The sequence below is a fragment of the Aaosphaeria arxii genome, assembly GCF_010015735.1.
Source record: "Aaosphaeria arxii CBS 175.79 unplaced genomic scaffold BU24scaffold_8, whole genome shotgun sequence".
Taxonomy (NCBI): Eukaryota; Fungi; Ascomycota; class Dothideomycetes; order Pleosporales; genus Aaosphaeria; species Aaosphaeria arxii.
In genome coordinates this window covers 866,126-887,507 of record NW_022983481.1, presented here as the reverse complement: position 1 = coordinate 887,507, position 21,382 = coordinate 866,126, and the positions used below count along the sequence as shown (strand labels likewise).

At 48.8% G+C, this 21,382-nt stretch overlaps 8 protein-coding genes across 8 annotated transcripts; 3 read left to right on the top strand and 5 right to left on the bottom strand.

Annotated features, from left to right (window-relative positions):
- Positions 1-2,874: 2,874 nt before the first annotated feature.
- On the top strand, positions 2,875-4,945 carry BU24DRAFT_495206 (uncharacterized protein; the record flags this gene model as incomplete). The annotated part of the gene is made up of 3 exons (XM_033534108.1): positions 2,875-4,511; positions 4,561-4,628; positions 4,691-4,945. The coding sequence occupies 3 exons, from the start codon at positions 2,875-2,877 to the stop codon at positions 4,723-4,725; spliced, it is 1,740 nt and encodes a 579-aa protein (XP_033380472.1). The 3' UTR covers positions 4,726-4,945.
- A 775-nt stretch (positions 4,946-5,720) lies between these two features.
- Positions 5,721-7,476, top strand: BU24DRAFT_485506 (MFS general substrate transporter; the record flags this gene model as incomplete). Its single annotated transcript, XM_033533391.1, has 5 exons — positions 5,721-6,044; positions 6,095-6,193; positions 6,240-6,757; positions 6,808-7,229; positions 7,281-7,476. The coding sequence occupies exons 1-5, from the start codon at positions 5,747-5,749 to the stop codon at positions 7,474-7,476; spliced, it is 1,533 nt and encodes a 510-aa protein (XP_033380471.1). The 5' UTR covers positions 5,721-5,746.
- Positions 7,477-7,784: 308 nt separating this feature from the next.
- BU24DRAFT_435548 (uncharacterized protein) lies at positions 7,785-8,450 on the top strand (the record flags this gene model as incomplete). Its single annotated transcript, XM_033530102.1, has 1 exon — positions 7,785-8,450. One exon carries the CDS (start codon positions 7,785-7,787, stop codon positions 8,448-8,450), a length of 666 nt encoding a protein of 221 aa, XP_033380470.1.
- Positions 8,451-9,255: 805 nt separating this feature from the next.
- Positions 9,256-9,951, bottom strand: BU24DRAFT_412658 (uncharacterized protein; the record flags this gene model as incomplete). The annotated part of the gene is made up of 1 exon (XM_033526125.1): positions 9,256-9,951. One exon carries the CDS (start codon positions 9,949-9,951, stop codon positions 9,256-9,258), a length of 696 nt encoding a protein of 231 aa, XP_033380469.1.
- Positions 9,952-11,257: 1,306 nt separating this feature from the next.
- Positions 11,258-12,857, bottom strand: BU24DRAFT_425965 (uncharacterized protein). Its single transcript, XM_033528864.1, has 3 exons — positions 12,500-12,857; positions 12,186-12,398; positions 11,258-12,056 (listed from the first exon to the last, which is right to left on the bottom strand). Exons 1-3 carry the CDS (start codon positions 12,510-12,512, stop codon positions 11,638-11,640), a joined length of 645 nt encoding a protein of 214 aa, XP_033380468.1. The 5' UTR covers positions 12,513-12,857; the 3' UTR covers positions 11,258-11,637.
- Positions 12,858-13,856: 999 nt separating this feature from the next.
- Positions 13,857-15,929, bottom strand: BU24DRAFT_465697 (uncharacterized protein; the record flags this gene model as incomplete). The annotated part of the gene is made up of 3 exons (XM_033532298.1): positions 13,857-15,344; positions 15,399-15,520; positions 15,572-15,929. 3 exons carry the CDS (start codon positions 15,927-15,929, stop codon positions 13,857-13,859), a joined length of 1,968 nt encoding a protein of 655 aa, XP_033380467.1.
- Positions 15,930-16,974: 1,045 nt separating this feature from the next.
- BU24DRAFT_495201 (uncharacterized protein) lies at positions 16,975-18,455 on the bottom strand (the record flags this gene model as incomplete). Its single annotated transcript, XM_033534107.1, has 2 exons — positions 17,108-18,455; positions 16,975-17,048 (listed from the first exon to the last, which is right to left on the bottom strand). Exons 1-2 carry the CDS (start codon positions 18,012-18,014, stop codon positions 16,975-16,977), a joined length of 981 nt encoding a protein of 326 aa, XP_033380466.1. The 5' UTR covers positions 18,015-18,455.
- Positions 18,456-19,391: 936 nt separating this feature from the next.
- Positions 19,392-21,089, bottom strand: BU24DRAFT_425963 (WD40 repeat-like protein). Its single transcript, XM_033528863.1, has 2 exons — positions 20,552-21,089; positions 19,392-20,500 (listed from the first exon to the last, which is right to left on the bottom strand). Exons 1-2 carry the CDS (start codon positions 21,071-21,073, stop codon positions 19,472-19,474), a joined length of 1,551 nt encoding a protein of 516 aa, XP_033380465.1. The 5' UTR covers positions 21,074-21,089; the 3' UTR covers positions 19,392-19,471.
- Between the last annotated feature and the right edge of the window lie 293 nt (positions 21,090-21,382).

Sequence of the window (21,382 nt, the reverse complement as noted above, 5' to 3'; positions counted from 1 at the left end):
CCTACGCTCATTGTCTCTAGTAGATACGTTAGCCAACACTATGAGCTTCTTAGTCCACATGAGTTCATGTCAGGTACCAAACGGGCATGTGTCACATTGATAAAGTTCCGGGCGCTACTCATCGCAGAGCGGCAGAGGTGTGTCAGCAATTACGATTCCCGAAGATCACGATACGAAGTAAATCACCATTTGGTCCAGTGATTAATGGGAATTTGGACATGCATTTCAAAGATTGTGACCTTCCCGGCTGTGCCGATAAACCACGACTCAAGTCGGAAGGTTCCTTCTTCCCGGAACTCAAAACGCCTACAGGGAGGAGGGGGCTATCCCTTTCGGCGTCGACCGAGGATGTATGTATTTCTCCATGAGCATTTTTGATTAGTCTTGCTGGTACAGGATAGGAGCAACGTCGGTTGTGGTGTAGTGTACAAGTTTAGGTTCAGCGGGTGGGAAAACCGTTGCTTAGCGTGAGCGAACGGACCCCTTTCCAGCGACTTAGGTCTTCGCATGATTACTTGCGATGCCGCTGGCCCGCTCAGGTCATGGAGAAAAAGATGGCAAGTCCTCTGTCAATCATGAGAACTCCATGCGAATTGGATGATGGTGATCGCTGATACCTGTCTTGTTCCAACTAACTACTTGTCTTTGCCATGTAACCTGTCTAACCAAAAGGTGAAAGATCATATCCTTACACCCTGACCGTGGTTACTAAGTGAGTAGGTATGTATTACAAAGTTGATCCCCTATCGGTGGGCTTTACAGAATGGATGATCATTTTATTCCACTATGTAGAAATCCGGTTGAAGAATGGGGCCGTCAATAATGATTTCAGTTCCACAGCGAACTGTTCCGTTCCACTTTGCCCCTGCACAATAGTCTAACGTCGTTGTACCCTTGTCGACCCCGTCTCCCGATTGTTTGTTACCGAAGGATTAACTCCCCGTTGATGCAAGAGTAGTCGGCGAGGCACAAATCTCTACTCCGTCTGTTCCTTCGGTCTGGAACGAGAAAATTGGGAGAAAGAGGGCAAGGGGTTGTTGATGCTTTAAGAGTCTTCATGCATAGCGGAACAAATGGTAGACAACTTCGAAGATCTTTTCCCTTACCTCCGCTACTAAAAGGCCTCATCTAGAGAATACAAGTACTCCTTAGAATCGTTACAGTAACGGATGGAAATTCAGTGTAACAAAAGTGGGTTTACGTACCACTCGCTTCTCGGTTGCAGATTCTGTATGATTCCTGACACAGGTTACTGTGCTCGTGCCGCAACTCTTGTAGCGTATTTACATGGACAACGTCTGCGGATGTGAGCATAATAGCCACTGTACAACAAGTGTAACCCCATATCAACGTAACGCCGTAACCAATGATTGATAGTATTGACTACAAATTAAATGGACGAAGTATAGTCCACTCAAGCATGACGCCCCCGACTAGCCTTTGACGTGAGGTCATACCTGAGAAGCACAGCATAGCCAATACTCGTATTTCGATGATGATTGTACTTGTGACGACGACAGTGCTAATACCTGATGCGCGTGCTATTTTGTAAGCAATTCGCGTATATACATTGAGAGAAGCAAGTACAACGGTGCGAATACAGACGCGGAGTGCAAGGTGGGGAGTATATGGCTGTTGTTCTCTACCCAGAGTCTTTGAAAAAAAATAGGAATTTGGATAAAGCGCAAAGAACAGGACGAGCAGGCAGACAACTACTTTGGTAACTACGGGCCTAAATGAGCATACAACGAAAACAGGTCAGAGCGAGTAACAGTACGCTGCTATCCCGAGTGTCCCTATTCATGCTATGATGTTTGTCTCAAAGGACTATCTTTTCGTTGGCTGGAAAGAGAGAATAATTGCATGTTAGATTTGATACTAGAGTATATCAAAGAAACCTGATTAACATTGAACAATTACAAAATGATAGTTCCGACGCATTTGCACTTATTGTTCCTGTCTAGCAGTATCATGTTTTTCAACTATGTGAACTCTTCTTCCTAGATGCATTTCTTCTCCACCTGCTGACAATCTCTGTTGATCTACAATGTCATGAGCATTTAGTCATTTGATAGAGCCTTTAACCTACCGCTAGTAATCATGGGACCTCTGAAAGTTCTTCGCGCTTTGCTCTTATTGTTTCCGCTGAGCAACAATATCAGTATCTGCACCTTCTGTGATCCCACTAAATTGAACGTAGAAGGCTTAGCTAGCTTTTACAGGTCTTGCAGAATGACGGCGTTGCAGGTGTTCTCGGACTTTGTCAGCGATTGAATTGTGTTTGCAACACTTCCAGATCCGTGAGGGACAGAAAACCATTCACTCTGTTAAGACAGCGCTAGTAAGACCGCACTATATCTTGCCAGTGAGCGATGGTGCGTTGTTGGTTTGCGTTTTACTTTTGAAAATAACCTCTGTAGAGCCAGGGCTCTATGCGACGCTTCGTATACAAGTCGTAAATACATTACTGGATGTTGTTTGACGGCCTAGAGTATGGAAGTATGTGCAGTGTTTGTGTTCAAGTGGCCTTCATAATCAACGATCTGAGTTTTTCGTAGGACTTGCAGGTCGATCATAAACAAGGGTGGTGACCCATTATCTACCTTGGTATTCAGGACACGAGAATATAAGCGGTCTACTTTCTTGTAGAGCCTCTGAGTTCCGGAGGGTTGTTCGCCTGTGATTTCTAGTCTAGAAATTGAAATCTTAAATAGTGTGATCTTCAAGAAATGAGTATGGATATCATCGTTTGTACTACATAGGCGTGTAAATTTTACCTGGTAGCTAGATAGGCAGTAGGTACCGTGGTACCTAGCTGGAATACTGGTAGGAAGGAGCGACGGGAAGTTACTAGCCAAAAATTGTTCAGCAATGATGCCAGAACTCTCGAACCAAATAGCCCTCGCAGAAGAAGCAACTTCGCCTTCTAGCTCCAATATAATGTCTCTGATCAATCTACCGACTGAAATCCTCCTTCAAATCCTAGAAGATGTCATCCTCATGGTGGGGCTCGCCACAGGTACTTCTCTAAGGCTCGTCTGCCGTAAGGACAACCTCGCAACTGGAAACAATGCCACCGAGACTAATCATTCAATAGGGGATTTTGATCAACTAGTCGAGGACGTGATATTCCGTCTACCGAACAACGTTCTCATGTGCCATAACTTAAGGGGACCCGTGCTTGTGAAGATCTTGTACGAAAGATTAAAAGTTCAGAACGCAGACAACTCCCTATGTCGTACTATCAAAGGTACAGTCGATCATCTCGACCCTGGGGGCAAAGATACTGTGATGAGAAAACGATACACGATTGTTCTCATCAAGGCGGCTGCTGTCCACATGTCTTCTTGCGCTATCTTCCATCATCTCTCTCCCAGCGAGGCATGGGAATGGGGACATGCCGATGATACCGCGCTCATTGCAGCAATAGCAGCGAAGGAGATGGACAAAATTGAGTCTATACTCAAAGACACCACCGCTAGCACTCTTTTTGAAACTCTATACTTTGGACACGCTCTATCGGCAGCAGCTACGTTCAATGCTACAGAAGCTATACCATTGCTCCTTCGATACCACAACCAGCCCAAGAACAAGATCTCTCTCTGCCGTTTGCGTCTTTCTGAAGCCCTCAGTACGGCGGCTAGCTACGGACGCCTGGAATTTATAAAAATCCTGTTAAGAGAAGCGAAGTTTACAGTACATGATATTGAGAGGGCCTGTTTCAGCGCCATTAGGTCTTTACAAGAGCCAGCCGCAATCCTACTGGTAGAGCAACATCTATCGTCTTCTCCATCACACCCGGAAAATGATTTCTGGCTCCCGTTCGCTTGTGATGTGGCAAAGATTGGTTGTCGTAAAGTCTTGGAGAAAATCATGGGCGTTATCACTTCGGATTCAAATGTTCTTGCCAGGGTTCTTGAAAATGCCTGCAAATTTGGCCATCATGACATGGCGTGTTCGTTGCTATCAAAGTTCTCGCACCAAGACCTTGAGGTTCTCTCTGGTAGCCTATTTTGGGCAGGGCGTTCGGGAAATATCGCGTTGGCCAAAACATTTCACGAATACTTCCGCGGGAGTAGCATTGCTCAGCTCCAAATATTAGCGGGGACAATATCAGGAGAGCACTCCAAAGCCACTGAGCATTTATTGCAAATGCTCGGTATCATTTCCGAGTCAATCAAATTCACTGATCTAGTACATCAGTTGCTGCCAGATCTCCCACCACCAATCTCTCGCAGTAGCGCCAAACAGTCACAAGAATATCCATCCAGAGCATCTCCAGGACGGAGCCCAGAACCTGTAGAGCATGGCCTTCTCAAAAAGGCCATCTGGGATAAAAGTCTTGCAAAAGCAGTCACGATCATTTGTAACTATGGTGCCCAACATCCTCAGGATGATCTTGGCCTGTTTTCAGACTCTTTCTTGGAAGCAGCTCGTATGACCTGTCCTGAGATCTTTTTATACTTACGGGACCACCGAGCGGAAACAGTGCAGAGCTCTCCCCTTTTCGAGTATGCAACGGCCATCCAAATCCTGAGGACTGTTAACTAAGTGGATTAGGATAACCAAGGTCGAGTATGACTGGATTGTGCCGCACCGCATCTCAGAATCATTAGCGGCGAATCGAGGTGCGTCGCCGTACTTGATCAAATCACTTTTAGACCCAGGACAGCTTATTGACAAGTGACAGTTATTCAATTTCGTAATACTTCGATAACAATCTGATACTCTAAACTTCGTTCAACCAATGGTGTATTTCGACTGTCCCAAGAAACTCTTTCATGCGCTAGGAGGATGAAAGATCCTGGCCACATTATAGAGATGGAAGAGCGTGGACATCAATTTAAGATGAGAAATAGAATTGAGGTTGTTCAATTTCTCCCCGAGCGCGATGATGATTGAACGTAAGAAACTTTGAACGGTAGACTGTGCTGAAAGCTGCTAGGCGCGATGAAAACAATCGAATGACAAACCTAGCTAGACGTGTAAAACTCCGATAAAAGTATATAACTATCCCATTGCATCTCTATCGTCTGTAGAAGGCCACGTGTAGAAATCTTGCGCTTCTCTATGATTGCTCTAATAGGAAGCTTTCACTTAAGGAATATCAGAGGAACATAGGAAAATTACCAGAGTTGAATCATCTTGCATCTCGGGAGCCAATCAGCATCCTCGCTCGAGCGATTAGTGCGTTATGATTGGCTGGTTGCTTCACGAGCTTGAGTCTCAATAGCAAACATACGACTCATTTTCAATAACCTTTTTAGGTCATAGAATATCACCTTCCTGGTAGCTGTCTGTTACAACGGTTTCGTATGTAGGCCAGCTCACATGCTTATGCGAATGATTATCACCAACAACCCCGCACATGGACAAGCTGCCGACTGCTGCCCGGGGTATCTTGCGTCAACAGTGAAATCGATGTCGTGATTTAGTAGGACAGGCATCTCCAACCACCCAAGCGAGTGCGTTACGCCAATGAAAACTTACCAAGCCTCGCCATCAAGCATCAATGGCTTCATACAAGACTCTTTGAGGAGTCTTATCACCGACACTTGAGGTGCAAGGCGCCCGGGTTCCCGCATGACGCGCTTCAATTCTCCAATCAATGGTCGGCTTCCAAAACTGACGTAGGGGTTGCTCACGACTTTCGGTAATTCTTGACCCGGTAACTGTCTTGATGGCAACGTTACAATAAAGAGTCTGATCAGTCTTTTATTCCACTTCCTCTTCTCACAAATCGACAATGGCGCCAATCACAGATATCGAAAAAGACAGAGAGGCCATCCAGCCATCTCCAGTCGTACCTTCAGAGACATCCTCGCAATTGGACGATACCTACGAGGAGTACAAAAGGAATCAAGGAATTGAGATTAGTCCAGAGGAAGCGAAGAAGACCTTGCGCAAAATAGATTTTCGTGTAGTACCAGTCCTATTCTTCACGTATCTTTTACAATATCTCGACAAGAATGGCATCAATTACGCATCAGCATACGGGTTAGAGAAAGGCACAAAATTGAAAGGACAGGATTATGCATGGCTTGGTAACAGAACGTCGTAGATTTTTGAACTCACAACGCTGATTACATTGAAGGCTCGATCTTCTACTTTGGATATCTAGCTGGGCAATACCCTTCGGGCTATCTGCTCCAGCGCCTACCGATTGCTAAATTTCTTGGTTGCGCAACTTTAGGTGAGCTTGTTCATTTTAAGCTTTCAGCCCGTCTAACAGTATTCAGGATGGGGGATAATTCTCATGACGACTCCGGCATGCCACAACTTTGCGGGCATAGCTGCGAACAGATTCTTGCTCGGACTTCTGGAGTCAACTGTGAACCCTGGTTTCGTGCTCATTATGAGTATGTGGTATACCTCTGCTGAGCAGCCTCTCCGACTCGAATCGTACTACTGCACTAATGGCATTGCCACAATGTTTGGTGGACTTGTTGGTTACGCTGTGGGTAAGATCAACAGCGGTCTCCCCAAATGGATGTACGTCTTCATCATCTTCGGCTCGTGCAGTGTGCTCATGGGCATTGTCACCTTGCTTGTCCTGCCAGACTTGCCTTCGACCGCCAAACACTTGACCGAGCGCGAGAGAGCAATTGCAGTAGAGCGGGTTGCGGGTAACAGACAGGGAGTAAAGAACAAGCACTTCAAGAAATATCAAGCATGGCAGACCGTCAAGGATCCAAAGACATGGATATTGTTCGTCATGGCTATTGGTGCTCAAATCCCCAACTCTGCCTTGACTAGTGTAAGTACGTACGAAATACTTGCAAAGAGACTTCTAATAGATTGTGTCAGTTCACTTCTATCATCATCAAAAGCTTCGGCGTTGACACTCTGGGCACACAATACCTCCAAATCCCCGGTGGGGCCGTTCAATTTCTCTCACTCCTTTCTGGAGGCTTCATCTGTACTCGTTGGCCGAACTCTCGCTGCATCACCATGACGGTAGCAAATACCATCTGCATCCTTGGAGCAGGCCTACTTGTTGGACTACCAAGCTCCAACAAATGGGGTCGACTCGTCGCGCTTTGGCTTTGTTACTTTCAGGGTCTTGGGTTCAGCATGAGTCTTACGATCGTATCATCCAACGTCGCAGGCTATACGAAGAAACAGTTGACGGGAGCTTTCTTGTTCACCGGATACTGTATTGGCAATATAATCGGGCCACAGACCTTCAAAAGCAGCGAGAAGCCAGGTTATAAAAGTGCTTATGTTGCGTATGTTAAAGCCATCCTTCTTGTGGAGTTTCACCGAACTAACTGATACAGGATGCTGATCGGATATTGCGTCAAGCTGTTGATGGTGCTGATCCTGTTTGCGTACATGTGGTCAGTTAACAAGAAGCGCGATCGAGAGTCGGCAAGTGGGATCCACTTGACTCCCGAAGAAGAAAAACAGGCAATTGAGGAAGGCATGCATGATGTGACGGAGATCGATAATAAGGGTTTCCGGTATATACTGTGATGTTGTTGTTCGTTGATCGAGAATGGAATCAAGTCGATAACGACCAGTGCAGCGTTACGTACTTGAATAGACTCGCGGGAATACATTCTGATAATTCAGATGTTCAACATCAAGTCAACTCTATGTTACTTCACTCTCTTGGGATATCTTGAATTCAAATACTCTTTACAGACCAAGCACATCTATGCCAATTCGTATCGTCCCAAAGAGGCAGGAGACACTAACCCTGATTGGGAATCGCATCCACCAGGGCTCAACCAGAACTCATGCGCTGTTCATCCCTTCAGCATCCTTACCAAAAATTCACAATGTTAGAAATCGCTTGCTTCAACACCGAATCAGCAATTGCTGCAGCAAATGCAGGCGCTGATCGAATAGAGCTGTGCGCAGACTATGCCGCCGGCGGAGTTACCCCGTCCCTCGCAGCTCTCCAACAACTTCGGCAAAAGGCCAGCTTGCCAGTGAACGTCATGATCAGGCCAAGAGCAGGAAACTTCGTCTACTCCGACACGGAATACGAAGAAATGATTACTCAGATCGAAACCTTCAAGACGGAAGCGAGCGGCTTCGTGTTCGGTATACTCGATAGCGATGACCGTGTCGACATAGGCAGGAATCAGAAACTCGTCGAACTGGCCAAACCGCTTCCCTGCACTTTCCACAGAGCCTTTGACCAGATTGGAGATATGAATGAAGCGACCGAACAACTCATCGCTTGTGGTTTTCGATCTATCTTGACGAGTGGTGGCCAGTCGAACGCTGTCGCGGGTGCGGCACAGGTTGCGAAGCTGCATCGCCAGTGGGGCGCGCAAATCTCCTTCATCCTAGGCGGTGGAGTGCGATCTACGAATGTTGGTGGATTGAAGGATGAAACAAGCGTAGAATGGTATCATTCTGCCGCGATTACGCAGGGAGGCGAAGATGTTGATGAAGATGAGGTGGCGAAGCTTCAGAGCGCGTTGAGCCAACGCTGATGCGGGGGCCGTAAACCGAAATAACCCAGAAAAGATATAAATACAGAAGACAGGATTCCAAAAACAGAATCCTGAAAACCTCTTGGCCACGCCATTTCTATTTTGGAGATTTGAAACTAGAAAACGAAAAATGGACAATTGAAAACAAAAAGCAGAAACTGGAAAATCAAGAACCACAAATGGAAATTAAAAAAGCAAATTTAAAAAACCAAAATCAAGAAATGAAAATCGAGAAACGGAAATCGTAGAATGGCAATGAACAGCCAAAATCGAAAATTGAAACCCGATTTCCAGAAACTAAAAAGCGAAAATCGACAGCACACTGTAAATCGGAACCCAAGAACAGAAATCCAACACAGAACTTTAGTTTCTAAATTCAAAAACACGAGATGCAAATTCGAAATTCAAAATCTGGAAAGCAATAATCAGAAGTCAGAAACCTAAAATTCAATAGCCAAAATCAGTAATCGCGAATCAGGGATCACAAAGCAGATTTCCAGTTTCCAAGGGTGAGAAATGATAATACAGATTCAGGTACGACACATCAAAAACCGAGGATTGGCCTTGAACGATAAGGTTCTTGTAGTGATTATAAGTTTTCTCCGGACCGTTACGAAAATCCACCCAGGGTATCTATATTCCAACGAAATAGCACAGCACAGAAGCAAACACGCAGCTGGTGTATATGTACAGAAACATAGAAGGGCTGACAAGTTGAAATTTGCCAAAATCGACAGTTATCCCGCTCATTATGCCCCGATTGCTGGTATACACCCATCCCTCTTCATCAGGCAAACAAGATCACTCAAGCAGCGTAAAAGGCAAATATCAACCCCAAGATGAAGGAAATACTGAAAGGCTTGCTTGAATCGATGGTGACATGGCCAGCAGCGCCTGTACTGGAAGCTGAAGGTGCAGCAGTCGCGGTAGCAGCAGTGGTAACGGGAACATCTGATACCGATTTCGCCATGTCCGTAGGCGGGATTGCACTTCCGATTCCCGCAGCCGTCCATTGCGGAGGAATCGACATTGTCGCAGTATTCGGCTTAGCAGCAGGATTTACAGCGTAGATGTCGCCACTCTCGCCTCCTACTCTGCTGTACGCTCCCGTGAGAAGGTTCGCTGTCGATCCGTCGATGCCGTTATAGTCTCCAGTTGTCAGGGAGCCCCAGGAGTCGTCGATGAAGGCGAAATGCGTGGTGTACTTGTCGTAGCATATCGGCATGTTCAAATTATTGACCTTTACGCAGTCGAGGCTCTCTCGGCAGCAGAACCCTTCGTCTGGGGCAATGGCATTGTCTGTCCATCGTCTCTTAAAATGGATATCCTTCACTGATGCCAATACATCGACATAGAGCGACATCATTGCTGGTCCAACAACCGGGGCACTGCTGTTCGTGGCGCCTTGGGGATTGCATGGCTTGCATGCTTCTCGTGCGATCGCATGGGTTGCTGCATACGTAGTAGCGGACAAAAAGAGGGAGAGAAATCTTAATGCCATGACGATATCGTTGAGAGTTCGTTTCGATGAGACAGAGGCAGTGATCGTGACTTTTCAACAGCCTCCGTGTGTACCAAGTATGATTTGAGGTATATTCCGAACCAGGTGCAGCGCAACTCTTATGAAGCAAAAAAGGAAAATCTGGATTATATAGTGCTGGCAACGAATAAAAGAGCGACAAGGACACGTTAGGGATAATCAACACATGCGCGATGGTCTTATATGGGGGCGAAAGAGAAACGAAGGAATAGGAACAACCCCCGACAACAGGGGAAGAAAGGAAAATATAAAGCCACGCGACCCGGAAGATAACACTGAGCTTAGCCAAGTAATGGCAAAGATCCTGTAAAACCTTAATAAAGCCATGGTTGGGAAACGCAGACATATTTCTGGACTGGGCCAGATGCCGTTCATTCGATAGACAATCGGTCGACTGCCTGCAACAACTTGGTGCAGAGGCACCCACGGCACCCAAATTCTTTCGCTCTTCTACATTGCAGAGCACAAGGGATCCTGGACCACGGTACACAACACTATCAACTGATTGGGGTAATGACCATCTGAACGCAGGGGTTCGGCATGCCATGTCAACCACACATGGCCATGCGCTTCAACATCGATATTCTATGTCTCAAGATCATCAATCGCGCCGCTCCTATTCGTACATGTATCCAGATCTCGAATGCAAAACATTCTTATAAACAAGTGTTAGATCCACCTGCCTTAACCAGGTCATCATGTCGTAGTTCCCGGCCAATCCTGGATATTAATAGCCTGTGACTTATCGAAGCGCCCCCCGGGGACACAGAACATCCGAGAAACATTTGTCCACGCCCTGTCTCTTAACATTGTCTCCAAGGCCTGCAGGTCGCCGGCGCTCCGAGAATCACAGCCATAGACCGAACAGTTTACCTTGCACAAGACCCGCATGCTGGGTCGCCGTGCGCGACGCCGTTATCGCGAGGCCTTGACCGTACAGGCAATGGTAGCACAGCAGTTCCCACGTGAGGCCTCGAATTGAATCAATACATCTAGAACAGTCTTGGTGCTGTCTTGGCCTAACCACACCATCTGGATTGAAAGGCGGCGTGAGCTGTCGAATTGTGTTCAAAACAAATTGGCGACTTTCGTTGTGGAGACAGTATCGTATGGTGCAGTGCCCCATCTTATTCGCCGGCACTTTATCGATAGCGGTCATCGCGGCTGTTGGCGCGACTTAATCTACGCGATCATCTCTATTTTCCTTTTTGGGATATGGCAGCTCTACCCAGCGATATCGAGTATACTTGTCTTTGCCTGCTCAATTCTCTATGAGTCTGTGTCGTTTTACCAATCTTGCTAGAAATATAAACTGTTGCCAAGGTCTTGATTCGATAGTTACCTGAGAAACCAAGAAAATGTGAAAAGAAGGCTCAAGACCGACTTCGCTATTCCTACATTCAAATCTCAATGGCCCAATATCTAGCCCGATTCTACGCAATGGCATCTAAACCTTCGGATGATGGAGAGGAACGAGGCAATGCGAGTACGCGACTACGAAGGACGTCTCAAGATTTTCACCATGCCTAAGAAACATGACTTGCCATCTGTACGCTCCAAGATACCCAACTACATAAATGGGCGATTCCAAAGCACGAACACCTTGTCCACTTAAACAAAAACCAGGAATATTCATCCGCCCATCAATCACCCATTCACCAACCCTTTCCTCTCCAAATCCCTCAACTCAATCCCCTCTCCAACCCCTTTCCCCACCTTAATCCCTCCATTCCCCCTCCCCCTCCCTTTACCTCCCCTCCTAACCGCGACATACTCCTCCGCCGCAGAGACAGGCCAAAGCACCAAGGCGCCCAGCAAGCAAAACGCCGTCGCCCAAAACTGCCACAGCCACACCAACGCCCAACCACCAGGGGCTACAAACTTTACGAACTGGTCCACCTGGTACAGGTCGTTCTGGCCGTCGATGTACAGCTTGCCGTCGCCGCGGTTGCGCTTGAGGTTCAGCACGGTGACGAGCCGGACCGGCGCCGAGTAGAAGGGTATGATCCAGATGCGGAAGACTTGGAAGATGGTTACGTAGAGTTTCAGGTTCGGTTCGTCGAACGCTGCGGTCCATTGTCAGTAAACCCATACCAATCTCCTCAATTCAATTCAAACCCCATCCCATGTCCTTCCCTTCCCTTCTCCCATAAACAACCACCAAAAATTAAAGACAGAAAAGAGCGCAAACATACCAACACTCTCAACCGAGATATCAATCCTCGGACTCATAATCTTGTACCATCTGTAAATAGCAATGACGAGCCACCGCGAGTTTTCCCATTTGCCGGTTCTGCAGAACGGATGCGTGAACGAGGCTGCTGGCGTGAAGTACGTCTCGATGGTGGCGCGCTGCTCCGAAGGCGGCGACTGCGTGAGGAGGTGGATCACGCCGGAGATTTCTTTGACTGTTCTTCGTTTAGGTACTGTATTTGGAGGATGTGTGAGAGGGGAGGGGAGGGGAATGCGATTGCGATTGCGATTGCGGTTCTGGGTGGTGTTTACAGACCTGGATTCTCCATTGCAATGTACAGTCCTGCTCAATTGCTCAATTCGTGTGCGTGGCCGTGGAGACAGGATGATTGGAGAGGGGGTGCGGAGGTGGGAAGTCGCCGTTATCGCCGTCCTGCTCGGCGATCGTCCGAGAAGGGGGGAAGAGGAGGAAGAGGAGGAATCTCAATTACAAAAATACTACCGACACTCTATTGCAACGCGTCGAAGCGGGAACGAAGCCCTACAAGTACTTGCTACGCCTGTAGCCTTCGCGCTACTCGCGATGGGGGACCTAGATATGTCACATGGCGCGCGGTTGCGATGGGTATGACGTCACCGGCTCGCCTTTGCTTCCTTGGGAATGCGGCGTGCGGTTGGAGGCGCTGGGACATCGTGGTGTATCAAGGATATGCTTGTCATGAAAACTTTTGTTTACGGGTTTGATATGATTCAGCAGAGAACCGTCAAATATAGGTACTCATGATCTAATTCACTATCATTGATTGAGGATAACTACTACCTGTTAGGGGAAGTCACAGCAGCCGCAGTTGGGTCTCATTGTCATATAATGTCCAAAATGTTTGTTTGTAAGTTACCTCATGCTTGATAGCTATATCTTTCCCTTTCTCTCTTGTTTCCCCTCCACGTATCCATGTTCCGTTGCGCGCACATCACTCGCTCATAACGCCCGATTCCGCCAATTCGTTGATTCGGAGACCATTCTCTCAATAAGGAAAGAAGGAGGGAAGAAAGGAAAGTTACATTGGTGTGAATTCGAGAATGCTAAAAACCATTCATCGGGTCGGCAGTACCCAATCTCAACGACTTGCTGGATGCCAAGAAGGGTATCCGCAGTTTATGGTGAATGGATGCTACTCATAGGGAGGCGGTACCGGAATTTATAGGGGACCGTAGTTGAATAAGACCAGATAACCCTTGTGGGGATTCCAAATGTGTACAAAACGAAGTTATTTGAATTAGAGATCATAGTTTAGTTCGTCTCAGAGATTTTTGTCTTTCATTGGAGAGCGGTGGCTGACTGCCCCAGATATAATGGGATGATAGGGGAAAATAAACGCCCCTTATGCAAGTGTGTCATAATCTCAGATCGTTCCATTCTTTTCGTGTTTTAGGTCGTGACAGTGAAAAATTGGGCAGAAATGCCGTAAGATCCCGATGCTACTTTTGATTTTTTTTATTGCCATTTACCGAAACCGAAGGGACAAGGACGCCGGACACCAGGCTGTAAGGATAAAAGTTGGATGGGATAGGGTCGTAGGAATAGCTGGGCCCATAGTCGTGAGTTTAGCATTCGTCTCGCTCGTGATATGGCCGAGGAAGGGTGTCCAGGCAGACTTTTGACAGTCGGGCAATCAAGCATTGTTACCCCAGGGTCCAGAATCTTTGCCTAAACCTGCAAGATTGCCAATACGGTGTCCGCCGATAGGTGTGATATTAGGGCTTGCCTTGCCGCCGCTTCCCCACGGACCGCTGAGTCGTTTTGCGGCACCATCCTTGCCCTTTCCTCGCTCCAATTCCTCCTCCTCTTCCATGCTGAATAGGCCTTGCTCTTCCTCGATACGTTCGCGGTTGATGCTGCTGCTGCTTACCGCCCGGTCCATACCAAGACGAGTTCCAGCACTGCCAACACTGGTGTTGGAGGTGACTCGGTTGATACCAGGATGGATGTGGTTGCTGCCAAGCCCGCTCAATGAGCCTTCATCAGATGCCCGCGAGGATAAGCGAGTGCGCTGGAGTTGTTGGCTTATCATGCTCATGGACGCCTGTCGTGGCGGCGAAGACACGAAGGGACTGACGTCTCCAGTAGTAGGACGACCTACGGCACGCAGCGAAGGGCTAGCACCAGGGTGAAGCGTTGAGTTACGCAGAGGAGAGCCAACATGGCCAAACGCGGACGCTCCAGGCAGAGATCCGGACTCAAACGACCCTTCGGTAGGTGGTCGCCTTCCCCACAAGGACTGGTATCTCGAAGGAGATGCGGTCGCCGCGGAAGGAGAGCCAATTTTAGAGTCCGACGCTGTGGGAGATGCCCCAAGTCTGGAGAGTGAAGCCCTATGCGAGAGCGAATTACCATCGTTATCACCATGGTCCCTAGAGAATCGGCGCATCTTTTCCTGGGGTGTCAAAAGATCACTAAGCGAATTCGGTAGGAGGTCTTCCTCGAACTTTCCAATCATCTCGGTGTCCGGCCAGTCATCGATTGGGGCGCGGGCACCCACGCTCGCAGATATCATACCCCGCCTCGAAGCGCCAATCTCGGAATGCATGATGCGCCTCCCTGTCGGTTGCTCAACAGAATCTGGCGGGGACGATCCCAACGCAGGGGGCTTTCCATCGCCAAAGGCCGAATTATGCAGATTCCTCAATGCTGACGAATCATTCTGGTATGAAGAAGGAGGCGAATTGGCCAAGAACTTCGAAGGGACAGACGCAGCAATAGGGCCATATCGTGCCATGTGGGAGATCCCCTGACTATCAAACGACGCAGGAAGAGGCACGTCCATCACAGAAAGACCCTTCTGAGTGGGAGATGTCGGCAGACGGCCGCTCTCATTCGGGGGAGAACCGAAATTCGAACCCGGGTGCGAGGAGAATGTGGTATCGATAGTCGGTATCTGATCGTACGCGGCCTTCTGCGGGAAGAAGTCGTTCTGGTAGGGGAACTGCGGTTGCATGTGCGCCTGCATAGATAGCAAAGAGCCTCCGGGGGCAGGCTCAGGATGATGTGGAATGTTCATTCGACCAAAAGGTCCTGATCCCATCACATTATTCCTATTGACAACTTGTCCGTTGGGAAGGATATGTGCTAATGCGCATTTCGGACCGAACTTGCAATTTCCCTGCACGAAACGTTAAATCGAAGGCTCCCGAATGTCTTTCCTTATTTGGCCTACCTTGGTGAAGTATTTGCACGGTGCCCTCTCCGTCAGAGGTTCGTCTGAATGGAGGAAGGGGCATGCCTTACCAGCCTGACACTGGCCCTGTCGATAGAACTTGCATGGGACGTGGGAAGTGCCTGTTCAAGTCAACATCTCAGATGTACCACCATACCAGTATGACTCCTTACTTTTGTTGTTGGGCGGACTCCGGGGCCCTCCAAATCCCATTTCGCGCATTTGTGCACCGTGGCTGGGTCCGTTGCCAGCACGCCCGTGTTGCCCACTGGGAACGGGCACAGGGCCGTTACCGTTCGCTCCAGACATCTTGCCGTTAGCGCTGGGTTGACGAAAATCTTGGACAGGTCGCTGCGAGGAGTGAGAAGGGTTCGAGGTGTTCGAGGGTGAGAATGGCGGGTTCGGCGCGTTCAACTGGTGAGCGAAAGGGCTGTGGTCGAGTTGCTGGGGTGGTGGGGGCACCTCTTGGTGGGGGGTGTTTGCGGAGTCGAGCGCGGAGGAGAGATCTGTGGAGTTTGCAAAACTGGTCATATCTCAGTCTCCTGGAAGAGCCCGCTCAAAGGCCAAAGAAAAATGCTTTTAGAGTAAAGGCCTCGAAGGCGGAGCAGGAGACGAGCGAGTATGGTCGAAAGTGTGAGCGAGCAAGAAACTGGTCGCAAGGTATCGAGAGGGAAGAACAGGTACTAGTCCCGTTTGGGATTAGTGGGAAAAGACGAATTCGCTTGAGGCGGGCGAGACGTCAATTTTGCAGACAAACCCGGCGACATTCACGCCGAACACGGTCTGGGGCCTGGGTGCCTGGAACGACTAGGGGAGATGATTCGCGGGGTCCAGTGAAGTGAAGCAGTCTATGAGACTCGTTTAAAACGAAGATATTTCGAGAAAAGGAAAGAACGAGAAAGACATCTGTCGACTGGCCGATTATATTACTACTACATGGGCGCTGCACACCCGCCTCAAGTCAGCTATGCTACCCCCATATCGCGTCACGCGGGCCAAGCCGTCTGTCACGCGGGGATATGTCGAATCGAGGTGCAAAGGCTTGCTCGATAAGGAAGGGAATGTCTCATACTTCCCGACTATCAGCACCAGGCACAGGCAAACCCGAAGCACACCATGCCTTCATTGCCACCACCACCAGTTCCTCCTCTTTTCCTATCTCCCACCGAATCCCCTCCAGATTGTGACTGATGGGGAGGGATACGCGAGAGCTTGGGGCGCGAATGACCACCTGCTGTGGCCAAGTCTGGGGGTGGCTTTTGACTGCGAATTTACACATGTATTGTAACGTACATCTTGTCGTCTACCATGTCTGTATAGTAAATGTTCTCAACTGAGTCCACCAAGCGATACATACATTACACGAGCACGGTTTGGGTGGTGTGTGAACATTCCATCCTGTAGGCCCGGTCCACCACACCCACCATTTGACTTGTCCTCTTGACGATTGTGAGACATATTCGTACGTACCGCAGATGGGAGCACAGTCTGCGGATAGATAATCATATTCAGTTACTATATAGTCACCGACCAGGTAAGGTCATTGCTCCCGTCTTATCAAATGATCCCTATCTACCTATGCTACGGCCCTCGTTGTCGTGTCTCGGTCCAAGTCCAACAATTGCAATCGATTAGCACCCGGTCCAAAATCTATTCATCCTCGTTAGTGCTGCTTCGTGATAGAAATTATATTAAAAGGCGAGACATACGGTTTCCAAGCCTCATAACGCCCGCCGCGCAAGAGTTATTGTACCATTCCATGGCCAAGTCATCCAACATGTACACTTGCGGAATACCAAGATTGTACGTGTATGCCTTGAACTGGATTCCTGACAGCCCTCGAAACCTGTCCGAGAAGAAGACTCTCGTAAGTTGGCATCCGACGAAACCCCAACAGGCGGGTATCGTCACATTCTGCTCTGCAACTTTGACTTCACGCTGCAAAATAGGGTCGAAACGATATCCAGAGATCCGTAATGCACAAGGCGAAATACCACTCAGGGAACAGCCAAAATAGCCAGACCGTGCATTGAACCAATACGCATTCACAGAAGCACGAGGACCAGCACCGATCTCCCCCTCAAGTAATGTGCCGGCGGCTGCATTATCTGGGAGCAGCTTTCCATTCAATGGAAGGAACATGGCTATATTTGGCTGAGATACAGCACGATATGCTCCCCATTTGTCAGGAATATAGGTGAGACCATTGCTGTAAAACAAGTGATGATAAGGATTGATCATACCGGTTGCGACGATGGTGTTATTGTCTCCTCTCCTTACCGTCGTGTCATCGAAATTTAGAGTGAAATTTCCATACTCGCCACAGAGTGTGGGTTCAGGCCTGGTCACATTCCGATTTGTAGGTGTTGCTTCCACATTCGTAGAGATGGCCGTATCGGTTGTCGATGTAGTTGACAAAGCCTGAACAGACTGAGAGGGAGGTCGCCCTGGGAGAAGCGATCGCCGCACCATTCTTGTGGTCATAGATGATGAACCAGCTTTGGACCTGACAGTAGCAGAGAAAGCCCCGGCCCAATAAGATCGTGTCGTTATTACTGTTGGTGTTGGGAATATGAACGTAAAAGACTGCTCGCTGTATGCTACCACCTGGGTCATGAGGCCCGTCGAGAATGTAATTGTCGTGGTGCTGAACCGCGACGAATCCGTGCGACCTGGAGAAGTATTGGAAACCTGGGTGGGGGCTCTGGTGGGAGATGATATACCTGGAGTTGCACTTCGCGAGATAGCGGGCGTGGAAGTCGACCATGTCCTTGTTGAAGAGATCGTACCTGAACTCCTTGGAAGTGTTGTTAAGAGCGATGATGTCTGACTCGAGGGTGTGAAACTGGGCGCCACAACAGATCTCGTTGTCAAGCCTGATGAGAGTACTGTTGAGGTGGTGAAGGGAATTGATGGTGACAAATTGATTGAAGTCGCGAACACAGAAGAGCTTAATCCGAGGGATGAGCTGGCCGGGTTTCCAGGAGGTTGAACTGATATGTAAGTCGGCGATCCAATGGTCGTATATCGGCTTGACGAGGAATTGCTCGATGGGCCCCCGATGAGAGATACAGTGAGGATAGGACCTGGGGGTACCGTCACATATACCACACTACAAGATTCTGCGGAGACGAATCTAAAAATCCCAAGGAGTCCATCAATAGCCACCCAACAGGCGTAATAGACGCCAACAACGAAGCATATGAAAGTAAGGAGATTCCGCGCATCCTGGTGAAAGATGCCAAGAGGCACCGACATGACGAGTCCTTGGAATCTTCTCCATATTCGACAGGGCCGCCACCAGCGGATTTCGTTCCATATTTGTGTCCATAGTCTTGCCCCTTGCTGTAGTAGTACCGCAATGACTGACGGCGGTTTGACCACAGCACTATCCTTTGTGACCGTGTGATGTCCCTGGGGAGGGCCGTTTCGTTTCCCCGGTGTGTTCCTGTTCGACTTGTTGTTCTTCTGACCGCTTTTGGTTCCATTCTGAAGGTCATTGTCGTGCCCATTCTCCTGTCTTTGCTCGTTACCGTTCTCATGATTCGCATCTCCATTCTGGTCCCCTCCTCGTCCTTTCTTTCCTGGCCCCTTGCCTTTTCCTCGACCCCTGTATAAAGGCATTATGTTGTTGTGTTTATGTAAGCTGTGAACACTTGAATATATTGGGGAAAGTATGTATTGCAACTTAATGGAAAGAGTTTGAAGGTATGCAAAATTGAATGTTCTGTTGGAAGCGTATGATGTATGAAGTCTTGCACGAGCGGGCCATGATAAGGGAATGAGGGATGCCATACTTGGTAGGAGCGTGCTGTGTTGTTACTGAAATATGGAGAAAGAGATCTCATGTGAATGGGTGAGGAGAAGGTGCTTTGGATGGAGGGCGGGTGGTAAGTGATCCCTTCGAAGTAGTTAGCAACTGAGAAAACATATGAATTTCACCTAGCAAAGGAGTTATACATGGGGATATCGATTGTGCGAAACTGGTTGTCCTTTATAGTATATGCGGATCTGCCGCTAAATGCTTTTCATTCCGTGCCTCTGATTGGTGATATCAGTGGCTATTCTATATCTTAAGCTCTCACTTCCCATAGCTTCACTCGTCCTGTCTCGCTTCCAACGGCAAGAAGCGCAAGACTACCTTCCTTCTCGTCTTCCTCAGATGGACGTCCCCATGCTACGGCACTAATTCTTCCCAAAGGCGTCTTTTCGGTTGGCCAATTCTTGAACACAGTAGCAGACGGTAGATGCACAAGCCTCATGGCGTTGTGCTTCCAACGACTAGCCATGGCCATTATCTGGCCATCAGGCGAGAAATGTAGGTGTGATATGGGAGTTGTTAGATTGTCCAAAGTGCGAACAGGTTTGGGAGTTTTCGGGACGCCACCGTTCGGGTCGTCGGGGGTGCTAGCATCGTGGGTCTCGACCCATGATCTTCGATCGTAGACGTTAACAATACCACTTGTACTGCCAATGGCCACCCAGCGGTCACCGCCAATCCAATCTCGGCCACTCTTTCCACCTACTGAAATCACTGTCGTGCCCATCGCTCCTTCATCGGTCCATCTTCCAATAACACCATCTTCCACGCTCCATTCTGTGACTTCGCCATTCTTTCCTACGATGCACAATCCACTTCCGTCGCCCCACCACACGAAATCTGCGACACCACCACGGGACTCAATTCGCACTTGGGTTACCCACTGCAGGGTCGTGGCATCAAGAACGTTGATCACACCTCCTCCTTTCTTCGCGGAACCTCGCAGAGCAAGGTATCTGCCGTCTGGCGAGATAGAGAAGTATTCCATAGTGCGCTGCTCGTGCTGATGGCCATATACGCGAGAGATCTTCTCAATCGTACCAGTTGAGAGATCCCAGATGTGGAAGTAGCGGCGACGTGCACTGAGGAAGATGCGAGAGTCGGAGGAGGAAGGATGGAAAGCGGTTGTTGTGAGAGGTGTACGTTTGATATGGAGGGATGTCAGGAGTGGATTTGGGTCTGGCGGGTTAGGCTTAACGTGATGGAGCTGTAATGTAGCGCTGGGTCCAGAGGAGAGCAGCAATGGGAATACGGGATGGAAAGAAAGAGAGGTGATGGCAGACTGCAAAACACTGTTAGATATATAATCAATAGCCGGAAGCGCTGTACTTACTGGTCCCTTCTGGGTGACATCCTTCAGCCTCTGGATATCAATTGTGCCTGCTTGAAGTTTCCTCCTCTTGGATGGGCCGTGCGAGTTCCTAGAGAGAATGTCCGCATCTCTGAGCAGCCTGGCCAAGGGCTCTGCAGAGAGGTCGTCATCATCATCCATATCCATATCGCTTGCAGACTCCTCTCCGCTTGAGCCGTCCGCTGCCACACTCCTCCTCTTGCGTTTTGATTTCCCAGTCGCATGCAACGCCCAGTCAGGCGTCGGGTAAAGCGTTTGATATTGTCTACGCAACCGACGGATGTACTCCTTGCCACCAACAACATCATCCGCCTCAGACTCCCTCAATTTCTTATTTTGCGACCTTGCCAACAAACTGACATTCAATCGCTCGTCGTCGCTATCCTCCCAAGCAGGCTTGCCATCCTCCTCTTCATCGCTCTCCGCTGCTGCAGCAGTCAACGCCTGCGTCGGCGGCGCAGCTCCAGGTCCCGAATCAAAAAAGAACAGATCCTGATCCGCCATACCCCCGAGCTCTCCCTCACCCTCCTCACCCTCCACCCCCTCATCGTCACTATCCCCACCGAACTCCCCTTCAGAATCATCCATAGTAAACCCCTTCAAACCTTCCCTAAACCCGGTCGCATCGCCGAAGACCAAGCGCTCAAGCTCCTCCTCTTCCTCGTCTCTCGGTAAGACAGGGGCGCCTTTCTCCTCCATTATGATATCCACGCTCTCTTCGTCGCTATCATCAGATGCACTGGATTTGTCCTCGTCGAATCCCTCCCAAGCTGGCTCGTCCTGCTCCCCCTTCTTTGTCGTCGCAATCTGCAT

What these genes read in the sequence shown, in the direction of transcription:
- BU24DRAFT_425963 (XM_033528863.1), bottom strand. Translation starts at nt 21,073, where the DNA reads ATGGCGGATCAGGATCTGTTCTTTTTTGATTCGGGACCTGGAGCTGCG. An exon ending in ATGTCACCCAGAAGGGACCA is followed by an intron (nt 20,501 to 20,551) that starts GTAAGTACAGCG and finishes AGTGTTTTGCAG; the next exon opens with TCTGCCATCACCTCTCTTTC.
- BU24DRAFT_425965 (XM_033528864.1), bottom strand. An exon ending in TATCTCGGTTGAGAGTGTTG is followed by an intron (nt 12,057 to 12,185) that starts GTATGTTTGCGC and finishes AATGGACCGCAG; the next exon opens with CGTTCGACGAACCGAACCTG.